General features: G+C 38.2%; 1 protein-coding gene and 1 long non-coding RNA gene across 2 annotated transcripts; one reads left to right on the top strand and one right to left on the bottom strand.

Annotated features, from left to right (window-relative positions):
• Window positions 1-26: 26 nt before the first annotated feature.
• On the bottom strand, window positions 27-19,372 carry LOC108245525 (collagen alpha-4(IV) chain). Its single transcript, XM_025009635.2, has 48 exons — window positions 19,257-19,372; window positions 18,953-19,070; window positions 18,416-18,458; window positions 15,905-15,976; window positions 15,554-15,688; window positions 15,265-15,309; window positions 13,978-14,094; window positions 13,755-13,820; window positions 13,615-13,650; window positions 13,406-13,468; window positions 13,271-13,306; window positions 13,114-13,155; window positions 12,925-13,008; window positions 12,707-12,751; window positions 12,528-12,599; window positions 12,401-12,445; window positions 12,259-12,312; window positions 11,955-12,018; window positions 11,501-11,599; window positions 11,146-11,298; window positions 10,985-10,993; window positions 10,803-10,892; window positions 9,608-9,759; window positions 9,422-9,494; window positions 9,063-9,169; window positions 8,701-8,884; window positions 8,537-8,608; window positions 8,231-8,338; window positions 7,832-8,050; window positions 7,537-7,701; window positions 7,269-7,436; window positions 6,957-7,109; window positions 5,365-5,475; window positions 5,054-5,232; window positions 4,653-4,716; window positions 4,350-4,424; window positions 4,121-4,228; window positions 3,485-3,592; window positions 3,311-3,382; window positions 3,050-3,178; window positions 2,620-2,727; window positions 2,314-2,469; window positions 2,120-2,227; window positions 1,857-1,994; window positions 1,547-1,663; window positions 1,181-1,369; window positions 607-890; window positions 27-517 (listed from the first exon to the last, which is right to left on the bottom strand). Exons 2-48 carry the CDS (start codon window positions 18,991-18,993, stop codon window positions 257-259), a joined length of 5,019 nt encoding a protein of 1,672 aa, XP_024865403.1. The 5' UTR covers window positions 18,994-19,070; window positions 19,257-19,372; the 3' UTR covers window positions 27-256.
• On the top strand, window positions 5,569-17,871 carry LOC112451180. Its single transcript, XR_003039932.2, has 5 exons — window positions 5,569-5,853; window positions 6,978-7,067; window positions 7,299-7,431; window positions 15,619-15,695; window positions 16,133-17,871. It is a non-coding gene; the product is annotated as an uncharacterized LOC112451180 (long non-coding RNA).
• Window positions 19,373-19,454: the final 82 nt, after the last annotated feature.

Below are 19,454 nucleotides of genomic sequence, written 5' to 3'. Positions count from 1 at the left end.
TAACCTGATAAAATAAAGTTCAAACATAAAATAATGATTTATCAAACAATTAACACCACATACAAGGTTCTTCTTTAGTTTTGATTAAAAAAAATAACACTGAACATTTTGTTGATGTAAAGGAATAATGCAATCATTTGTTGTTGCTAAGCATATTTAAATAGCATCATATTTTATCTTCATTTTACATCTTGTGGACTGTCTCAAAATGTGTTTCAAATAGGTAAAGTTAAAACTGATCATTTGTGGCAGCACGTTATCTTTCTCTAAAGCAAACATTACAGCGGCTGGCCTTGTGTCGCTGCTCTTCTGCTGCTTTGATGATGCCAGGCCTTGAACTGATAAACTGCTCTCTCTCATTCACAGTAGTCAACCAGAAACTGTAGAGGTTGGCAAAGTAGTGACAGGAGCCTCTTGCACCTTGGCACTCAATGAAAGGGTGAGTTCGGAAATCTTTAAGGCAGCTTCCTGAAGAAGTCAGTGACTGTCCTCCACCCTCATCTCCTGCCCCCATGTGCTGAAGACAGAAAGGCAGTATGTGGTAATTAAAGACAGTTTGTTTAACACAAATTTAATGTACACACTCAAGCTTGAAATTTAACTCACCAGGAGGAAGGAGTAGCCTGTCCACAAACTCCTCCAGCCAAGCGGGCATAGAGGGACTGCATGGTCTTGACTGTGAAAGGCCACTGCTGGTGAAACCGTCTCACACACTACACACCGGCTTATGTGGCTATGTATTTCTGGGCCAAAGAGTGGCATCATGGGTATGGGAGCAGTTGTAGAGAGCCAATAGGATCTGTCATTGCGACTAGAGTAGTAACAGGCAGCTTTGTCACAGTAGGAAAAAGGCATGGGGGAGAAAACTTGGAGACAAGAACCAGGTTGACCTAAAAGGAGAAGTAAAAGGAGACAACATTAAAAAGAACCAGTGATGACAGAGTTCATGATACCATATGAACTAATTAAAGAATTTTGAGATGGCAACAAAATCATTATGGTGTAAGGACACTCAGAGGGGACCCGGAAAATCAACCACACACAGGAGTGTACAAAAGGGAAAAGGTTTATTTTCAGAAACTGGTTTCTGCTCAGGGAGAGGACATCAGTGCTAAAACATCAGTGCTAAACACAGCATGGACAGGACATGAATCATAACATATGGAATACAAATAGGTACCAAGATCTTGTGTGTGAGCCTTTTCTTGTCCTTCTAAGTAAACAAGACTGTATCCCACCCAAAGCTGAGTGCTGCCCATAGGGCATTGTGGCACGTGAACTGACTGGCTGTGGACAACCAAAAGGAAGGCTGATTTTAGTGGTCGTCTGTACCCTGGGTCACCTGGATCACCAGAAGGACCAGGGATACCTAGTCGGGGAAAGAGTTAAACAAAGGGTTGAAATAATTAGAGTAAAATAAAAGTAGTATATTAGTGAGAATAAATATTTGTTATTTAATTTGGCAATTATCTGTCCTATGGAGTTTATTTGGGTAACTCTGTCAGTAGATTAGGTAGTGCAAATATTCCCATGTTTGATTATTCACCTTGAGGCCCTGTAAATCCAGGCACACCAATATCCCCTGGGTCGCCAACTGAACCGTCAAGACCAGGAGGACCTGGTCTACCAGTAAGGCCTGCAGACCCTTTTAAACCCTTTTCTCCTGAACCATGTGGGAAAACAAATACAAAATTACACACAGGCCAAAACTCCACCCCCCTCCCCCATATATACATATAGTACACATATCATGGCAAATTATATATCATTGCAAATGGTAAAAACAAAAGGCCGAAAATACAGATTTTTACAAAACAGACCAGAATTATGGACAAAGAGTGCATAAGTACTGCTACCGTTCCATCCTTGAGGCCCTGGTGGACCAACATAACCTGCAAACCCAACTGGTCCAGGGGCGCCGGGTGATCCTGGGAGTCCAGGAGGAGCCGCTCCCAAACCTTCAGTGATTAGGTCACCAGGTGCACCTTTAACACCTAGAAAACCCATTAAATACTGGCTCAAATCTTAACCTAACATGAATAATGTTATGCCTTTTTTGCTTTCCATTCATTTTTTTGAACAATGGTAATTTGCATTTCTTTGTTACATTGCCTCCCACCTTTATCTCCAACATGACCAGTTTCTCCCTTGTAGCCTTGCGGTCCAGGGGCGCCTCTCTGACCTTTGTGTCCTGTAGGGCCTCTTGGACCAGCTGGCCCTCTCAACCCTGCACAATTGTTTTAACATTTTGTTTAAGTAAATGGCTGCACATAAAAACAACTGATAGCATCAGACATGTGTACATTGGTATACCTTTTGGTCCTGTAAGGCCATTTTGGTTCTGAGGTCCAGGAGGTCCTGGAAAGCCCTTATTTCCTTTACAACCTGATAATCCAGGAGGGCCAACTGGTCCTGGGTCTCCTTTGAAAAAAATTGTGCTTCCTGGTAATCCAGGTGATCCAGGTGGCCCTGAAAAAATAATTCCAAATAGCACATGTCAAAATAAACACACAATGACCAACATATTCACAAAACATTGCAATGTGTTCATTTTTGAGAATGGCAACATAAAGATTAAATTCACAAATGATTAAACAAGTAAAATGAAATCATGCATACCTGGCAGTCCTGTAGGTCCCTCATATCCTCTATCACCCTGGGATCCATGCACTGGTGTTTGACATGTTCGGCCAGGGTAACCAGGCTCAGCTGGCAGGCCTGGAGGACCTGCAGAAAAAAAATACAAAACTTATACTCAAAATTACAGTGATAAAAATAGCTAACAGAGAGCAGTGATGCAAAAGTACAATGCATTTGTGAGAGACTACATATATAAAAATATTATTGTACTAATAATTAATATTCCCAAATTAACTGAAACTAGTGGTATTTAAAAAAAGACAGTCCAACTAAGCTGAAAGTTTAACTAACAAGTAGATAATTGTTCTGTATTTTGGGCAAAAGTAAATTCAGTAGCTTAAATTCAGAAATGATGATGATGGTGATGGTGATGATGATGATAATGATGATGATGATGATGATGAGATACCTGTGTAGCCAGGTGCCCCCGGTTGGCCTTTAAGTCCTGAAAAAGAGGCTCCTGGAGACCCTGGGGGGCCCCTGATGCCTTTGACTCCAGGAAGGCCATCTTGTCCAGAAGGACCAGGAATACCTACACCTTTATTTATTGTGAGTACATATGCATCACACTGTTAGAAGGGCTGGGTCTACAATCACACATACGGAATAATTCTGGGTTCATTAATAAACATATTCCTCTTGTCTTAGCAAAAAAAAAAACAGCTCTTACCACTTGACCCCTTCATTCCTTTCGGACCTCTTAGCCCATCAAGTCCATCCAGACCTGGTGGACCATGTTGCCCTAAAATGAAACAATAGATCACAATATAACTTAAAATAATGTCTTGCTGTACGTCATGTGTGTAAATCAATGACAGGAGATGAAATGTACTATTGTTTGTACCTGGAAACCCATATGGACCAGGGGGTCCTGGTTGGCCCACACCTCCTTGATCACCTGGAGGACCTGGAAATCCTGGACGACCTGTAGAACCATGAGGCCCAGGAAAGCCTGAGAAGACACATGAACTGAAGAGTCTTAGTTTTGCTTGTTCCTTTTTGTAAGGAATAAGTTAGCAAAAATCCAAATACTAAAGCAGAAACCTAAAATTTTTAGGAACCCCTTTGCACGTTTAACTTACTGTGTCAGAATATGTAAACTTTGTAGTACTTTATTTTGAATATTGGGATGGATAATTGTTTGCTGTAAAAATAACTTATGTTCTGTCTGTTATTAAAGGTGTGGCATATCAGGACAGGATGCAAGTTCCAGTATTGTTCCTAAATCTGACCATGAGTCAGCCATTCTTGCACATCATCCAATAATCTACTATAAATTCATCATTAGCTATGCCATTAATTATAGTACTGAAATGCAGGACAACCTTGTTAGGAGAGAGAAATCATAAAGTTGCATAAAGAATATCCAAACTACATACAAACTACTGTACAGTTAAAGGTTTTTCTTTTTCTTTATTTTTTATTTTTTACTAACCCCAGCCCCAGTGAGTTTGTAAGTGGGGAGTAAGTGGCAAATTACCTGGTCCTCCTTGTCTTCCTGTTTCCCCTGCACTGCCTGGGAGTCCAGGTTGCCCTGGCCTTCCTCTTGGTCCCGGCTCACCTGGATCTCCTGGGCTTCCTCTAGGTGCTAGAAAAAAAATATTTGTTATTAAAATAATGTCAACAAATTGTCAGTGTAATGTCTTTGTCGAGAACAGGATAATCTAGTCTATGAAATAGCAATTTTATTTATAGCAACAGGTTTTTACCATTCGGCCCATCTTCTCCTGGCAATCCTTTGGGTCCAGGTGGACCAGGTCTCCCATAGAACTGCCCTTGATCACCTGGAAAGAGTTTTTGGTTTTAGCATGGTCAATCCAGCTGAATAAAACATGTCTTATTAGTGAGAGATGAAGATTTATACGTTTATATGTACACTGTATATGTCTGAATGGTTTCGATAAACCAGACAATTTTATTTACCCAAAGCAGACACTTACATTATCTTCACAAAATGTTATCAGGCATATAAACAACACTACTAAAATAAAACCCTTCATCTCATGACCTACCCTTAGCACCAGGTAAACCTGGAACTCCTGGGATACCAATGTGTCCTGAAGGCCCTGGATCTCCCTGTAAGACACAGGCACATTTAATTGCATATCATTTTTGTTTTATTAAATTATAGTCATTTAAACTATTAATAGGCATGAAAAACAAAATAACATCACCTTTTAAAAAATAATAATTATCTGCTAATAGGTAAATATAGTATTTTAGACAGCTTGCTTTAATCAGAAAGGATACCCTCCTGGTTGCATGTAGACTGTGAAATTAAATCACAGCCTGTGCATGAAATTTGATGATTTCATAAAAAAACTCGAGTGACAGCTGATTATTTACTCCACATATATTAAACTGAACAGTATTTTTTTTAACTATGAGGCAACTGATTGGGTTCACTGTATACCCTTTCTCCAGGAAGCCCAGGATATCCCCTTGGACCTGGGAAGCCTTCAATTCCAGGATATCCAGGAGGTCCAAATACTCCTGGCCTGCCTGGAACACCAGCAGGGCCCTTTAACCCTGGGAGGCCTGGCCATCCATTAGGCCCTGAATCACCTGGTGCCCCTTCTTGGCCCTTTGAACCTGAATGTGATTATTAAATGTAACAAATTAAAAATGGTACAATGTACTATAGTTTATAACATTCTTGCAATAGTAATAATACTAAAGATATTAAAGAAGAAGAAGAAGAAGAAGAAAATAAAGCTTTATTGCCTGGAAGTCCTGCCTGGCCAGTTGTGCCTTTGTTTCCTGGAGGTCCAGTCTGCCCTTTTTTCATATTTATGATACCAACAACTCCTGGAGATCCTGGAGGTCCTTGCAAACCTTTTTAATAAGGACGATAGACAGAGCATTAAAAAGTCAAAACAAAAAATAGTAATACACTTTTTTCTTTCTTTTTTTTTTTTAGTAATATTCAGTTTTTAGGTTTATTGTTTTCATTTGTGTTTTTGTTTTACTTCTTGTGATCCATGGGTTTTGTTTGTTCCTTGTTATGTTGTGTACTTTGCTCCCTGTGCCATCACTCACTCTCCTTTAGTAGGTTTCCATGTCAGTCTGCCTCACCCATCTGCACCTGTTCCTAGTTACTAATCAGTCACCTGTGTCCACTTCCTCATCAGCATCAGTCCTTATAGTCTGTTCCTTAGCTTGCTGGTTCTGGTTTTCTTCATGTCTCTCTTTTTGTGTTATGTCATCTCTGCTGTAAGTATTTTGTTTTGTTCTTTTTTCTTAATAAATCAATTTTACTTTTGAGCTCCTTGTGCCAGTCTGCATTCTGGTTCTAAATCATCACTACTAAACCTATCAGTTACTCATTATATACACTGCTGTTGTTGTTTTTGAAGCACTATATACAACCTGCTACATTCAAATCTAGTTTACTTAAAAAGCAGATTGTATTACAACCACATGTGACCAAAGTGGTGTGTGTAAAATAAAAATAATTAATAAATCAATAAAAAAAGACAGAAAAACTAATTCTGACAAAAGACAAAAATCTTTAAAATAAATTAATTCAATTTTATAATCATAACCACTGTGGCAACAAAATGAAGTTGATTATTAAATCAAAATGTAAAGATTACAAATATGTTTTAAGATGACACCTAAAGCTGGAAGTGTCGGAGCCTGCTTAACATGGAGTTAGTTCCATAGCTTGGTGACAGCCAAGTGGAGACCATCTTCCTACTTATGATGGAAGATTATAAATGATGATGGTGATGATTTCATTACTGTTTGATGGTTTAGTTGTTTGGTAATTTGTTAATTAGAAGCATTTAACAAAATGTACATAACACCTCTAAGTAAAATGGAGCATGTGCTAAAGAAGGCACTCTAACTTAAATTGATACTGATGATCTTCAGAAAGATTGCTGGACAAAGCATTGACTCTGTTGTGTTTTTTTTTTGTTTTAATCTTGTATTTAAATGTCATGATTTGCTCTCAAAATTGAGGTAATATGTAGACAACACGTTGAAAATGTATCATATTTTAATAACTAGAAATGTTTTCATTTAACATGAATGCACTGAACTAAAATCTGTTTGGAATAAAACATGTATACTCTGCAAATATGCTTGAGTTTAGTCCAACATTTGTCGAAGTTATTTTAAGTGTTGTGCTAATCATCAATGTTATTTGTTTGTTTGTTTATCCGCGTCCTCAGTACAGGTACAGAGCTCCAGATACGATTCTGCTTTTTTATTTTTTTGTTCTGAACCTGTATTTTCAGTTGTGAAACAAAATTTAGGTCTGGGCAGATAGTAAAACTATAAACAATAAAGAAATCTAAGCACAGACTTACCTTTCTTTCCTTTCTTTCCAGGCAATCCTGAATCACCTGGATCACCAGGGTGGCCAGTAAAACCTTGTTCTCCTTGTTTACCTCTTGGTCCCGGTGGGCCAGGAAGTCCTGGTATGCCTCCAGTCCCAGGTCTCCCTGGGTAGCCCATCTCACCTACATAATTTTAACAAAAGGGAAGCTATTTTTTTTCTCAGTGAAGACTATTTAAATGACAAATGTGGCAAATGTGTGTTAATTAGATCAAGAGCAACCAACTGAACCTAAGAACAGAAGCACTTGTTACATTTTATATAGAATTTTATGCTGACTTACCTTTCTGTCCTGGCAAACCATCACTACCAGGATCTCCTGGAGAACCATCAGTGCCTCTTGATCCAGCTGAGCCTGGAGCACCAGGATTACCAGGAAAACCTTTTGAACCCTTCCGACCATGACCAGGGGGACCAACATCACCCCTCACACCTTTCTGTCCAGGGTAGCCTTTAAATCATTCCAAAGTTCATGCAACACAATAAGCACATGCTTGGGAAATTGTATCTATTTCTCTATAATATTAATCATGAGAACATTGTGTGATCACCTGGTACACCCCTTACTCCAGGGCGTCCAGGAGATCCTGGAGGGCCTGGTGGACTTATCAGATCACACACAGTACACGGTGGGCCTTGGGGACCAGTTGCTCCAGGGTCACCATTGTCCCCTGGTTCTCCTTTATGGCCTAGGGATCCCGGTTGGCCTTGTATGCCTAAAATGTCAAGATAAACCAATCTCCTTTTCCAGAAACGGGTCCATATTTTTTTATTTATTTTTTATAGTCTAACTAAAGCCCAGATTTGTTAAAGGTTTCTTTTGTCATAAAGGCACATAAAATTTACCTGGTAATCCTGGCCTTCCAGGAGTTCCAGGGATTCCATGAGACCCAACAGCCCCACGAGGACCCAGAGCACCAGGAACACCTGGCCTAGGAAAAAGGTTGTCTCCTGGGTCGCCCTTCCTTCCTGGGGGCCCAGGTGACCCAAGAAGGCCTTGAGGGCCATCCAGGCTAATTCCACTGGGACCAGGGTCACCAGGATCCCCATTTAAACCTTGAGGTCCTTTGACAAAAAAAGAGCCACTCAAAAAATATACATACAATAATAATAACAATAATAAAATATTAATAATATAGGCTATTTTGATAATTATTTTTAATAACACCTGACAATTTATGTGAAGGCTTGATGAAATACGTGCTTGAAGAGATTCTTTTTCCCCAAAAAAGGCAGAGCCATTACCCTGTGGTCCAATTCCTCCTGTTCTGCCATCATCTCCTTTCAGTCCTTTAGGTCCAGGTTGTCCTGGTGTTCCTGGAAAACCATCTCTCCCTGGCTGGCCAGGAATCCCTATAAATGAGACAAAACACAAGTGGAAACTTGGAAACCTAAAATGCTATGTGTACCTAAAATTTGTCAGTGGACATAAACCTTTTCCATTAGTGACAATTGAATTTATAAATAGAATTCATTAATAAAAAGAAACCTTTCAAAAAAAATTCTTGTAAGCATGGCATTTCTTGCAATAATCTAGCAAGAAATACTAACCTGGTTCACCTGGCTCACCCTGAGAACCTGGTGAGCCAATCTGGTCTTCATGACAGCACTTATCTGTTTCACCTAATGACACAAATCCAACTGTTCTTTTAGAAACAAACCAACTTGTCTAATATATGAATGTTTGAACAATTTTTCACAAAGTGTGTTCTGACCTGGAGGTCCTGGTCGTCCAGGAATTCCAGGTGGTCCAGGTAATCCTTGATTTCCTTGAGGTCCAGGTATGCCCACTATGCCTGGAAAACCAGGGCCAGGGCGACCAACAGGTCCTAGAAACCCTTTGAGACCAGGAGGACCTGGATAACCTTTGGGACCAGGTAATCCTGCAAACCCATGACCCTGCAATGATGTTGTTTCACACCATGGATGCAGAATCAAAAATGTAGTAAAGTGGAGCCACAGATTATTGTTATATACATAATGTAATTAAGCAGATCAATTACAACACTCACCATACCATCTATATCACCAAGTAGACCAAAACAGTTAAAAATGTTACATTTAGGTATACACCCACCAGTGGTCCAGGTTCTCCTACTGCACCAGGAATGCCATCTTGCCCAGGCCTTCCTGTTCTACCAGGAGGACCAGAATACCCGGGTTCTCCTCTGTCACCCTTAGTGCCTTTCAAAAACACAAATAAACTGGGCATACTCAATTTTAAATTCTGATGAATTTTCAAAGACAAGTGCAGCTTGTGTTTCATCTGGATTTATCATGCTGAACAGTGTATAGTAGGTAGTGTTTGTCTAGTTTGTAAATTAATAAAACAAGAAAGTAACTAAAAAGCTACTGCTTTATGTACCTTCATTAAATAAATAACTTTTCCCTGATTCAAGGTATTTTAATTTGCATGAAGATTTTACGCAGACTCACCTTTACTACTAGCCACAAAAGATTCACCTTTCTGACCTTTTCTTCCTATTGAACCTCTAATCCCTTGATAGCCCTGCAAGGACACAAATAAAAGACAACATTGTGTTTCTCTGGACATGGCAAACAATTAACTTTTAAAATTAGGGATTATAAAGTCAAGATCAGCTTGAGTAATGCTGTCCTTACTTGTGGGCCTTTTGGGCCTTCATTTCCCCTCACTCCTGGGTCTCCTTTGGGTCCTGGAGCTCCCGGTAACCCTGGGAGGCCTGGATAACCAGGTGGACCAGGGAGCCCTTCATTCCCACTACTAGTAACACATTCACATTCCCCTGGACAACCTTCAGAAAATAGGAAAGGCAAATATTAACTGAGAGTCATTCCCAACACATATTGAGCAAGAGCTCACAATATTGCATGAAATTGCATATTCTGTAACATATTTTCAAGATTTACCCAAAATGGCTACAATTCTGTCATTTCTCAATATAAAATTCTCCTAAAATCTTATTAATAAATGTCATAATTTGAGTTGATCTGTGTTATTTTTCTGTATGTCTTTTCATTTTTAGGGTTCATTGCAGTGTGTATGGTTTAGTTTTGTGTTCTGGATTAGTGTTTTTGTTCTTTGTTTCCTGTGTCACTACTCATTTGCCCTCAGCTCTGTTATTCTCTGGTCTGCCTGACACGCCCACCTCACCTGTTCCTCGTCATGTCCCAGCTGTAACCCATTTCCCACTCACCCTCTGTTTCTTTAAGACCCGTCTCTTTTCATTCATTCCTTGCTGGTTCATACCCTTCCTTTCCGTCTACTTTGATCTCACGCTCCTGTGTTTTCATTCATGCCACGTTCTTGCTCCTCAGTTTTGTAGAAAGTTTTTTTAGTATTTAGTTTTTTGTTGCCACGTCAGCTTTTGTTTAATTTTTGTAACTAAATTAGTTTTCATTTAAACTCAAACTATGAGTCTGCACTTTGGGTTCCCCACACTCAATCCTTACAATTAAAATATTATTACTTAAAGTTATCTTAAAACTCGTACAATATGGCAATATGTATTCCTTCAACAAATGCTAGGCCTTTAACGTTAGCTTTTCCCCACTCTACTGGTCTGATTTTACTGACTGACTTTTCCACAGTATCAATATATTGTCTGAATCATCTGCATAATATTCTACACTTAATTAGCTAGAAATGCTGTAGTTTTAAGGTTACTTTACATAACACAGATTGCACGAAAGTCATGAAATTCAACTTAATGCTCTATGAGTGTATTCCCAGCTGTTGTTCCTAATATATTGCAGCATGACCGATCAGCAAAATGGATACAGAACAAAATATTTGCTTGTGTGGTTAATGCACATGCAATAAACAGGAACAAATTACCTTTAATTCCGTTGAGCCCTTTGTTTCCAGGCAGTCCTTTAGGTCCATGATCACCAGGTTCACCAGGAGAACCAGGCTCACAGTAATAATCTGTGCAAATAATCAACCAGAGATGTTAACAAATCTGGCCACAGGTAATTGGAATAACAAATTCAGTATTTAGGTCGTAATAAAATAATTACCTCCACATCCTGATCCATTCCATTATGTGTGTCACAACATGTCATCATAACACAAACCAGGAAATAAAACCATTATTCAAACAAGTACTAATGTAACTGAAGAAACCTTTTTTGTCTGAAATTACCAGGAAAAAAAAAGTTTGTGCAATCATTTAATATACCTGGAGGACCAGGGAGGCCTGTGACTCCTTTAGCTCCTTGGACTCCCTTTGCCCCCTTAGGTCCTGGAAATAGGCTATCATGATACCTCCCTGGTTCTCCCTTGTTGCCCTTTTCTCCAGGGAGACCTTGTGGACCAGGAAGGCTTTGTGCTTCTAGAAACCAAAAAGGGATAAAACTTCTAATAATGTACAGTGTTAATGTATAAAATCAGAGCCTTGATTTTAGAGTGACAAAATGACTCAGGTCAAGGCATAAACAACATCATGAGTCATTTATTCAGTAAATAGTATTTCAGTTCATGCAATTTACACCAAGGAGGGGTAATCAATTTTACAATAGAGCCTTAATTCTGACCTGTAGGCCCTGGTGGACCTTGAGGTCCAGGCACGCCCATGTACCCATGATCCCCAGGAAGTCCAGGAGCTCCAGGATATCCACGGTCTCCTTTAGGGCCTGAAATACAGTATGACAAAAAAAACAACATAAAATCACCTTGTTTTTCTAACGCACATATTCTTGATATTTCTGAACTTCTTAAAACAAAAAACTTTACAACTTTCAATAAAAAATTATTAAAATAGTTTTTACCTTTTACTTAGTTTTCTAGTAAAGCACACATCTATGTATACTGAAAGTTTATAATATAAGTAAAAATTTAAAGATAATTGCTTTGCCAGAACTCTGGTCAAAATAGAAAAACAGGGTGTTAATTGTCCAACTTTTCATATTTAGTTTTAACTACTACTACTACAACTGTCATGAAGGGCTCCAATATGAGGAGTGTCAGACACAGAGGTTATAGTTTTACCTCTCACATAACTTTCATTTTGAGACAGCAAAGATCCAGGTGGACCTGGATCACCAAGGTCACCCTGTTAAGTGCAAAGACAAGAATGGAAATAAATAAATAAAAATATGTCTATAAAACAATTGCAAAAATAATTCGAATCACATACAAAAACTGGAATATTCTATTCTTTTTTTATGCTATGTGAAAGCTCAATTTAACAGCCACCAGAGGGAGGCAGATGCCCCCTGAAAATATTTTCTTCTTATGTTGACAGAACAGCCTCAACTAGAAGGGGAACAAAACTATTGCAAACAAAGTTTACCTTTTCTCCAGTTTTTCCATTGAGTCCTGAAAGTCCTTGGTTTCCTGGTAAACCCTGAAATTCAATATAATGTACAGTAACTTAAAACAAAAAGTCGGAGCATAAATGCATTGCAGGAGGTTCAATAATAAATCAAGTGTACCTCAGGTCCTGTTGAACCATCCCTGCCTGGCAGTCCAGGAAAACCCTAAATGTAGTTAAAAGATGCCAAATATTTATTCAGATTTGTGTGCATCTACCAATCTACCAAATGCAACTTAATCAATTACCCTAGTTCCTGGAAATCCAGGAATTCCTTGTTCTCCTTTAAGTTGTTGAATGTTGGGTTGTTCTGTATTACCCTGACAAAAAAAAAAAAAAAAAAAAAAAAACACAAATCAAGTGGGTTTATAGATAATTTATTTATTTTTCTTGCACAGTTTTAGGCAAAAAATGATGAAAAATTCACTCTCTCTCCCTTTGGTCCACATGGTCCAGCAAGACCTTTATCTCCCTGTAGAGCAAATATGATAAAATTATAAAATAATTGAAAAATATAAACATGTTGAAATGTGGCAATGCAGTTCAGATTATTTATGATAAATGGCTTGTCATAAAATACAAAAAAAATTATAAAGTACAAATGAGCTCCTTGAAATGAATATTAAATGACGGCTTTTTATTCACCTCGACACCTTTAGGGGGAAGAAACTCTGGAGGAAGTACTGCAACTTCTTCTGGTCCTGGTAGACCCGGTGGGCCCTGTTCACCCTAAAGTGTATAATTTAAGTAATCTTTACATGTATTACAGATAAACATATATGCAGCAGAGAAACTCAATGAACAGTTGTTAAAATAAACAAAATCTGTTCTTACGGTGTCCCCTTTATCACCACGGAGAGATCCTCCCGGATCACCCTGCATAACAACCAGAACTTTGTGAAATATATATCTTTTTAATGATTTAATTTTGTCTAAATTTAAGAACTTTGTTGGACATGTACTGACAACATTTATGAAGTTTGTTACTTACTGGTGGTCCCCTTGCACCTTTAGGCCCATCCAAACCCTAAAAGAATGAACATATCCATAATTGTGTGCCTGCACAATGTTACAAACGTACAGTCTTGAAGTATTACTTTATGAAGAAGCATGAGAACATTTGTACCTGGAGCCCGGGAAGGCCGGCAGGGCCAGTTTGTCCTTTAGGTCCAATGTCTCCCGGTCTTCCCTGAATAAGAAAAAAGATGTAATAAATACAAGTCAATATATGCTGTTAAGTCTGTTACATGTACAAAAATCACTGTTTGCATTATTTACTGACAATCTATGACAGACAATCATTCTTTTAGCATCAAAGCAATAACAGAAACCTACAGGTGGACCTTGGTCTCCATCTTTCCCTTGCTCTCCCTGCAAAGTGAGATGAGGAGCATGGACATGGTATGATTTTAATATGTGTAATTTAATATAAATGGGGAGCTCTTCACTGTTTTAATCTATAGAAGATAACTTACAGGAAGACCTGGAAGGGTACCGCCATACAAAGGTTCTCCTTTACTTCCTTTAGGACCAGGTAATCCCTGAAAGGAAGACAGTAAAATCTCACATCAGAAACAATATAAATAATGCTTCTTACTCAAGAATGTTGTCTGTCCATGTCTTGGGAAGAAGACATAATATCGGCTGGTCTTATCTTTGTTTGAATAACTGATACACAACAGCTGTAGTTTCACTCACTGGTGGCCCATGAAGGCCATCTAAACCATGCAAACCAGGCTTTCCTGGATGGCCCCTTGTCCCGTTACAGCCATCCACGCCTGGCAAACCAGGCTCACCAGGTGCACCTGGGTGACCCTGAAGAATAGAAGACAGTTATGCTGAGATACGATTCCAAAGGATTGAAAGTGACAGCTGTGGCCCTTCTCATAAAACTGAGAATATTACAGAAATTTGCTTTGTGGCGTTTATACAATTTACAGTATCAGGCCAAAAACATTTTATCTGTTACAATACCAATGTTTAACACAACTTCCTGTGGCTACTTGATAGATAAGTAAAAAAAATCAAGCCTTTTGTAGTTCTTAGAAGTGTTTCTTACGTTTGTCAACTAGACATCATTTCAAACACATGTCTCAACATATACTGCATAACCTAGATAATGTAAAGTGAGTACCTCAAGAGACTTTTTTAAAGATTAGGAAATGCAAAAAATCCTCATAAAGAAATCAAGGGTATATTTTGTGATTAAATAAGTGGGAAGCAAGCTAACACCAATCTGAGTTACATAAGGTTTAATACTGGTGTGATCCACTCATGCAATAATAACTTAGCACCCATAACTTTAACACACAGGTGGCCTTTGGGTCAAATTGACCCAAACTTAAAAGGGCTTTTCTCCCTCTCTTCTCTCTTTCTCTTTTGAGGGCTTCAGAAGGGTTAAAGGATTTATTATTATCAGTGTAAACTACAATACATGTACGAAAGTGTTAAGGAACACCTTTTAATTGTGACTTCTGGTCAATCAGTCATGGCTTGGGCTGGGCCCCTTATTTTCAGAAATGATGGGAAATCTTGATGTGTCAGCTTCTTTTAACTTTAGGGTAAGCCCTTTTCTATTCCAATATGAATGTGCCCCAGGGCACAAAGCAAGAACTATAAAAACCCATTTGATGAGTTCAGTGTGGAAGAACTTGAGAGGATCTCACAGAGCCAAGACCTTAACCCCCTCGACCACCTGTGGGTTGAATTTGAGTAAGGATTGCAATCCAGACCTTCTTGTCCAATGTGCCTGACCACATAAATGCTCTACAGAAAGAATGTGCACAGAATTCCCAAAGCAACACTTCAAAATCTTGTGAAAAGCCTTTCAAGAAAAGGGGAAATTGTTGCAGTTTCAGTACAGAGACCCATTCCATACATTTTCTGTTTGTGTAATGCTCAGATGTGACCAAATACTTTTATCTGTATAATGCACTTGCCTTTTATCATTTTTAGGTAAATGCACAGCAACATCAGTTAACTCACCTGTGATCCGTTATGACCACTAAAACCAAGAAGACCAGTCAGTCCCTGAAATGTTAAAAAAATAGGTTATATTTACTGTATATGTTTTCTTTAGGTACTATAGCATTAAAATTAAATATAATGCACATATCTTATATTGTATATGTAGAGCTACTTTGGGAATTGTTTCTTTTTGAACAAATGATGAACTTTCTTAACAATTTATAATATATCTGTCAGCTGTTCTTGCAATTTGGGTTTCATGGTCACTTTCTGTAACATACAGTGTAACATGCACATGAACACTCACTCTATCTCCTTTAGGCCCTTCTGGCCCATGTGATCCCATCGCTCCTCTTCTCCCTTTCTCCCCAGGTGGCCCTTCATGTCCAATTGGTCCCATTGGTCCAGGACGACCTTGCTTACCGAGCTTGCCTGGAGTCCCCTATCAGGTGTGTAAACATGTAAGCAAATTATTATTATTATATGTTTCTTTTAATATTAGACAATAACAATAATTAATAAAAGTGTTACCAGTGTAGCATTTATTTTTTTATAATTATCGCCAAGCAAAACAGAAAAGCTGATTTTTCTTTTTAGGAAATCCATTATATTTTTTTTACTAAAGAACTACTAAAAAGACAATCAATAGCTCGTGTACCTGTGCACCTTTAGCAGGAAGACAAAGACATTGTGAGCAGTCTCTTCCTTGACACGGGCCCTCAGTTTGTCCCTTTAACCAAAAAACACAAATAGTAAATTGGCAGCAGACATGAGAAAATGCATCATCCAAGGTTGTGGTTTGGGTTTGGTGTCCTTGTGAAAATCAAACTGTTTTAGAAACCCTGAGTCTTGAGAACTAACCCACTTCCTGTTCTGTATGTAACAGGTCTGATTACGAAGCCTCAAACATTTCAGCGTTCCCATATCTACAGAGACAGGAACACTCTGACCTCAGTGGGAATTTGCTTCTCCGTATCCACACCTCCAAGAATTTCCCAGCAATTTCTTCACGTGTCTGTGTGTGTTGTGGGAATTTTATGCTGCAGAGAAACCTGTGTTCCAAACATCCGGTAATGTTTTCTCAAAGCTTCACAAATATTTGGATGAGTTTAAACTGCTTGTATTGCATATTTGTTGATAAATGTATGCATTTTTAACTTCATGTAAACCCCTCTATCATATGGAAAACCTCACAGAAAAGAAAATTGCATGACATGACCATAGATCTGAACCTTACACTGCATGGGTGTTTGAGACTCTCTTCTGCTGAGTGGGCACTGATGAATTGATCAAGTACTCAAACCCAACTTAAGAGACACATCACTTTAAAACAATATATATTTGCTCTATGGTTATTGCCATTATTCTGTAAGGAAACATTTCCTTGTTAATGGTAGTGTTTCCTTTTAGCTGCCAGTTCTCTATCTACAGGCCACAAACTGGATGGTTAGTTAAGTGAGAAAATGTTGTAAATCGTTTTTTACATCTTTAATAGCTGCATTATTTATTAACAGTTAAACTAGATGAGAAAATTGCTAAAATGGTTTCACGTTAAATTAGTTACAGTACTTTCAATAAATCATTTATAAGGTCCACTTAAGGTGTTTCACTATACATTTGTGTCAGATTGTCACTAAACAAAAGTTTCCAATGCCTTTTTTTAGTTGGAATCTAATGTTGCGCAGTACTGTTGTGCATAATTGTGGCTGAAAAAGATTACGATCATACTCAGTTTTGCATTAGTTTCTAGATAAAACCATGCACCTGAGTGAATATTCAGGTTTGCCATGTGGGCTGTTTAGCTCTGTTACATTTACAAAGTTTTGCCAGGTCAAAACAAAGTCAAGCAGCACAATAAATCACCATGTTCGTAAGTTTATAAGTTCTTGAAAGGGACCAGTTCACCTAAGACACATTGTTTTGTTTTTGTTTTTTTGCTGTTGTTTTTTTCTTTTCTTTAAAGTTTGGGGTGAAAAAAAGAGAGTTCCCAGAAAAGCACCCACACAGAAACAGGGAGAAAATGCAAACTTCTGCAATTGCAAACTTTCTTCCTGTGAGGAGACAGTAAAGCATAACATGCTGCCTCAAGATAATCAGTTATGTATTAAAAATCAATATAATCTCTTGATTACCTTAAATTTACTTTTGGTTATTTACTTTTAAGATTTCTTAGTAGATTGTCACTATAATAAGCCTAAATTAAGCAAAACTGTACAATATGTCATGAGGAAACTCAGCTTCTCCTTCTAAACTGCAGCTATGTTTCCAGGAATAAGGTGTAGTTCTGATTCATTGTATACAGAACATCAAGTGGTACTGAAGACTGTGCAGAAACATATAAATTCTGGATACAAATACAAACGCATAAAAATTCTAAACAGGCTCCAGGTGCATCAAGTACATCGAGAAATGCTATGTGGGTGGGGGTTGTGGGGGCTAAATAGGCCATCTGCTGGTGTTGTTCAAATTTGGCTTAAGACAACACATGCACACAAACAAGAGCAAGGACAAAAAATAAAAACTAACATACATCCATTCATGCAAAGTTCAGTGAACAGCAGAACAATTTGTGTGTTTCCCTGATGGATTGTTGCATATTAAAACCCTTCCTGGCTTCTGCAGCAGTGGGGGAAGCAACAGTGGTGCTCACAAAAATGGATTTATTGCTTTTGGGTCAGATGGCTTATGCAATAAACCATCTACATTGTTCGACCGCAGTTCAATGCAGAATCTTTAGAAAGTCCACAAATATATTGTGTTCTATTATAGAACACACAAATAAAGCACTGCACCAGTCACAACAAATATGCATCTTATTATCACAGCTGTGACACTGCACAGCAGATGTGCTCATTTCAGCAACAACACATTTGGGGTGATTAAGAGCTAGTCCTGGAATCGTATACCTATAGCCTACACGGCCTTAAAACTGTTCAAAATCAAACCACGTGAGACTTGTGCTTTCTATTCCAATTAGATGTACCAACATGCACTGCTTTGCAACAATTTCAGTAATCTCTTAAATACTTGCAAAATAAATATGCAAAAACCCCTGAAAAATAAAAACATTTCCCAGTATTGGTGAGCATAATTTGTGGCTTTTCTTGATAGTCTGTTCCTATTTCATGTATGCATATTGATAAGAAAGATTTGATGATTAAATCCTTACTGCACTGAGCTGCTGCACACCGATAATCAGAAGGAGGATCCACCTGCCAATAACACAACAACAATGGCCTTAGAAGAACTTAAAAAATGCATTTAGCTGGAAGCATTTCTAAAATCATAGATGACTGTCGAATATAGGTATTTTTATTCAAAGTTTAATTAAAATGTTTGTTGTTGTTAAACTGAACTAACCACCTTTAGTAGGGTTAATTGTGTGCACGTTTGTGTCAGTCCAGTGGAAGATAGTTCTTAAAAGTAAGCACATGTACTGAATATTTGAATAAACAAGCAATAAGTGGTTTTGTCTTCAGGCAAATAAGCCTATAACACATGGAATTTCATTGATTTTATTAATAATATACATATAAGTATGGTATGTACAATTAGGTAAATACACAAATAATGCAAACAGTGTGTTTCAATGATCAATTATACTTTGACATTTTCTGATAATGTAAGCATTAGATTTCAGTCTCAAAACGCTTCTTATTCTTAGTATTTTTTTTCCCAAAGAAAGCACAATAAATGTGAGGCTCACCATTGAGGATGCAAAGTCACAGAAATAATAGCATCTTTCATCTTGTCAGTCTAGTGAACAGGTGAGAGTTGGGCTCGGTGCTGCCCCCTTTGGTGAACACAAGAAACAACACAGACACCTGTAATGAAACGAGTTATCACGTATTGCATGACAGCAACAAATTTGCAAAGAGGATTTTTTTAGTTATTGCATGCAATCATGACATGTGAGATTATGAGAGCAATTGTAACATTTGCATAAATTTAGGAAGCAATGGAATCCAAAAAATAGCCATTCACTGTCCACATAATTCATCACAACTCACCCAAATACTGAACTGAAATTAATTTCCATAAAGTCCTTCCCCAAACAGCATGATATGTGAACAGTTTCAGTCTAATTGTCTCCCTGTCAGTGAAAACCAAACCACCCCTGTTTGTTAGCGGTAGGAGTGAGATGAGCACAAGGATGCTGTTTGGGGTTGAGCATATCAGTAAGTTTAGAGCACCTCCCTTATTAAGGT

This window comes from Kryptolebias marmoratus, linkage group LG20 (assembly GCF_001649575.2).
Source record: "Kryptolebias marmoratus isolate JLee-2015 linkage group LG20, ASM164957v2, whole genome shotgun sequence".
Lineage (NCBI taxonomy): Eukaryota > Metazoa > Chordata > Actinopteri > Cyprinodontiformes > Rivulidae > Kryptolebias > Kryptolebias marmoratus.
This window is presented reverse-complemented; position numbering and strand designations above follow the sequence as displayed.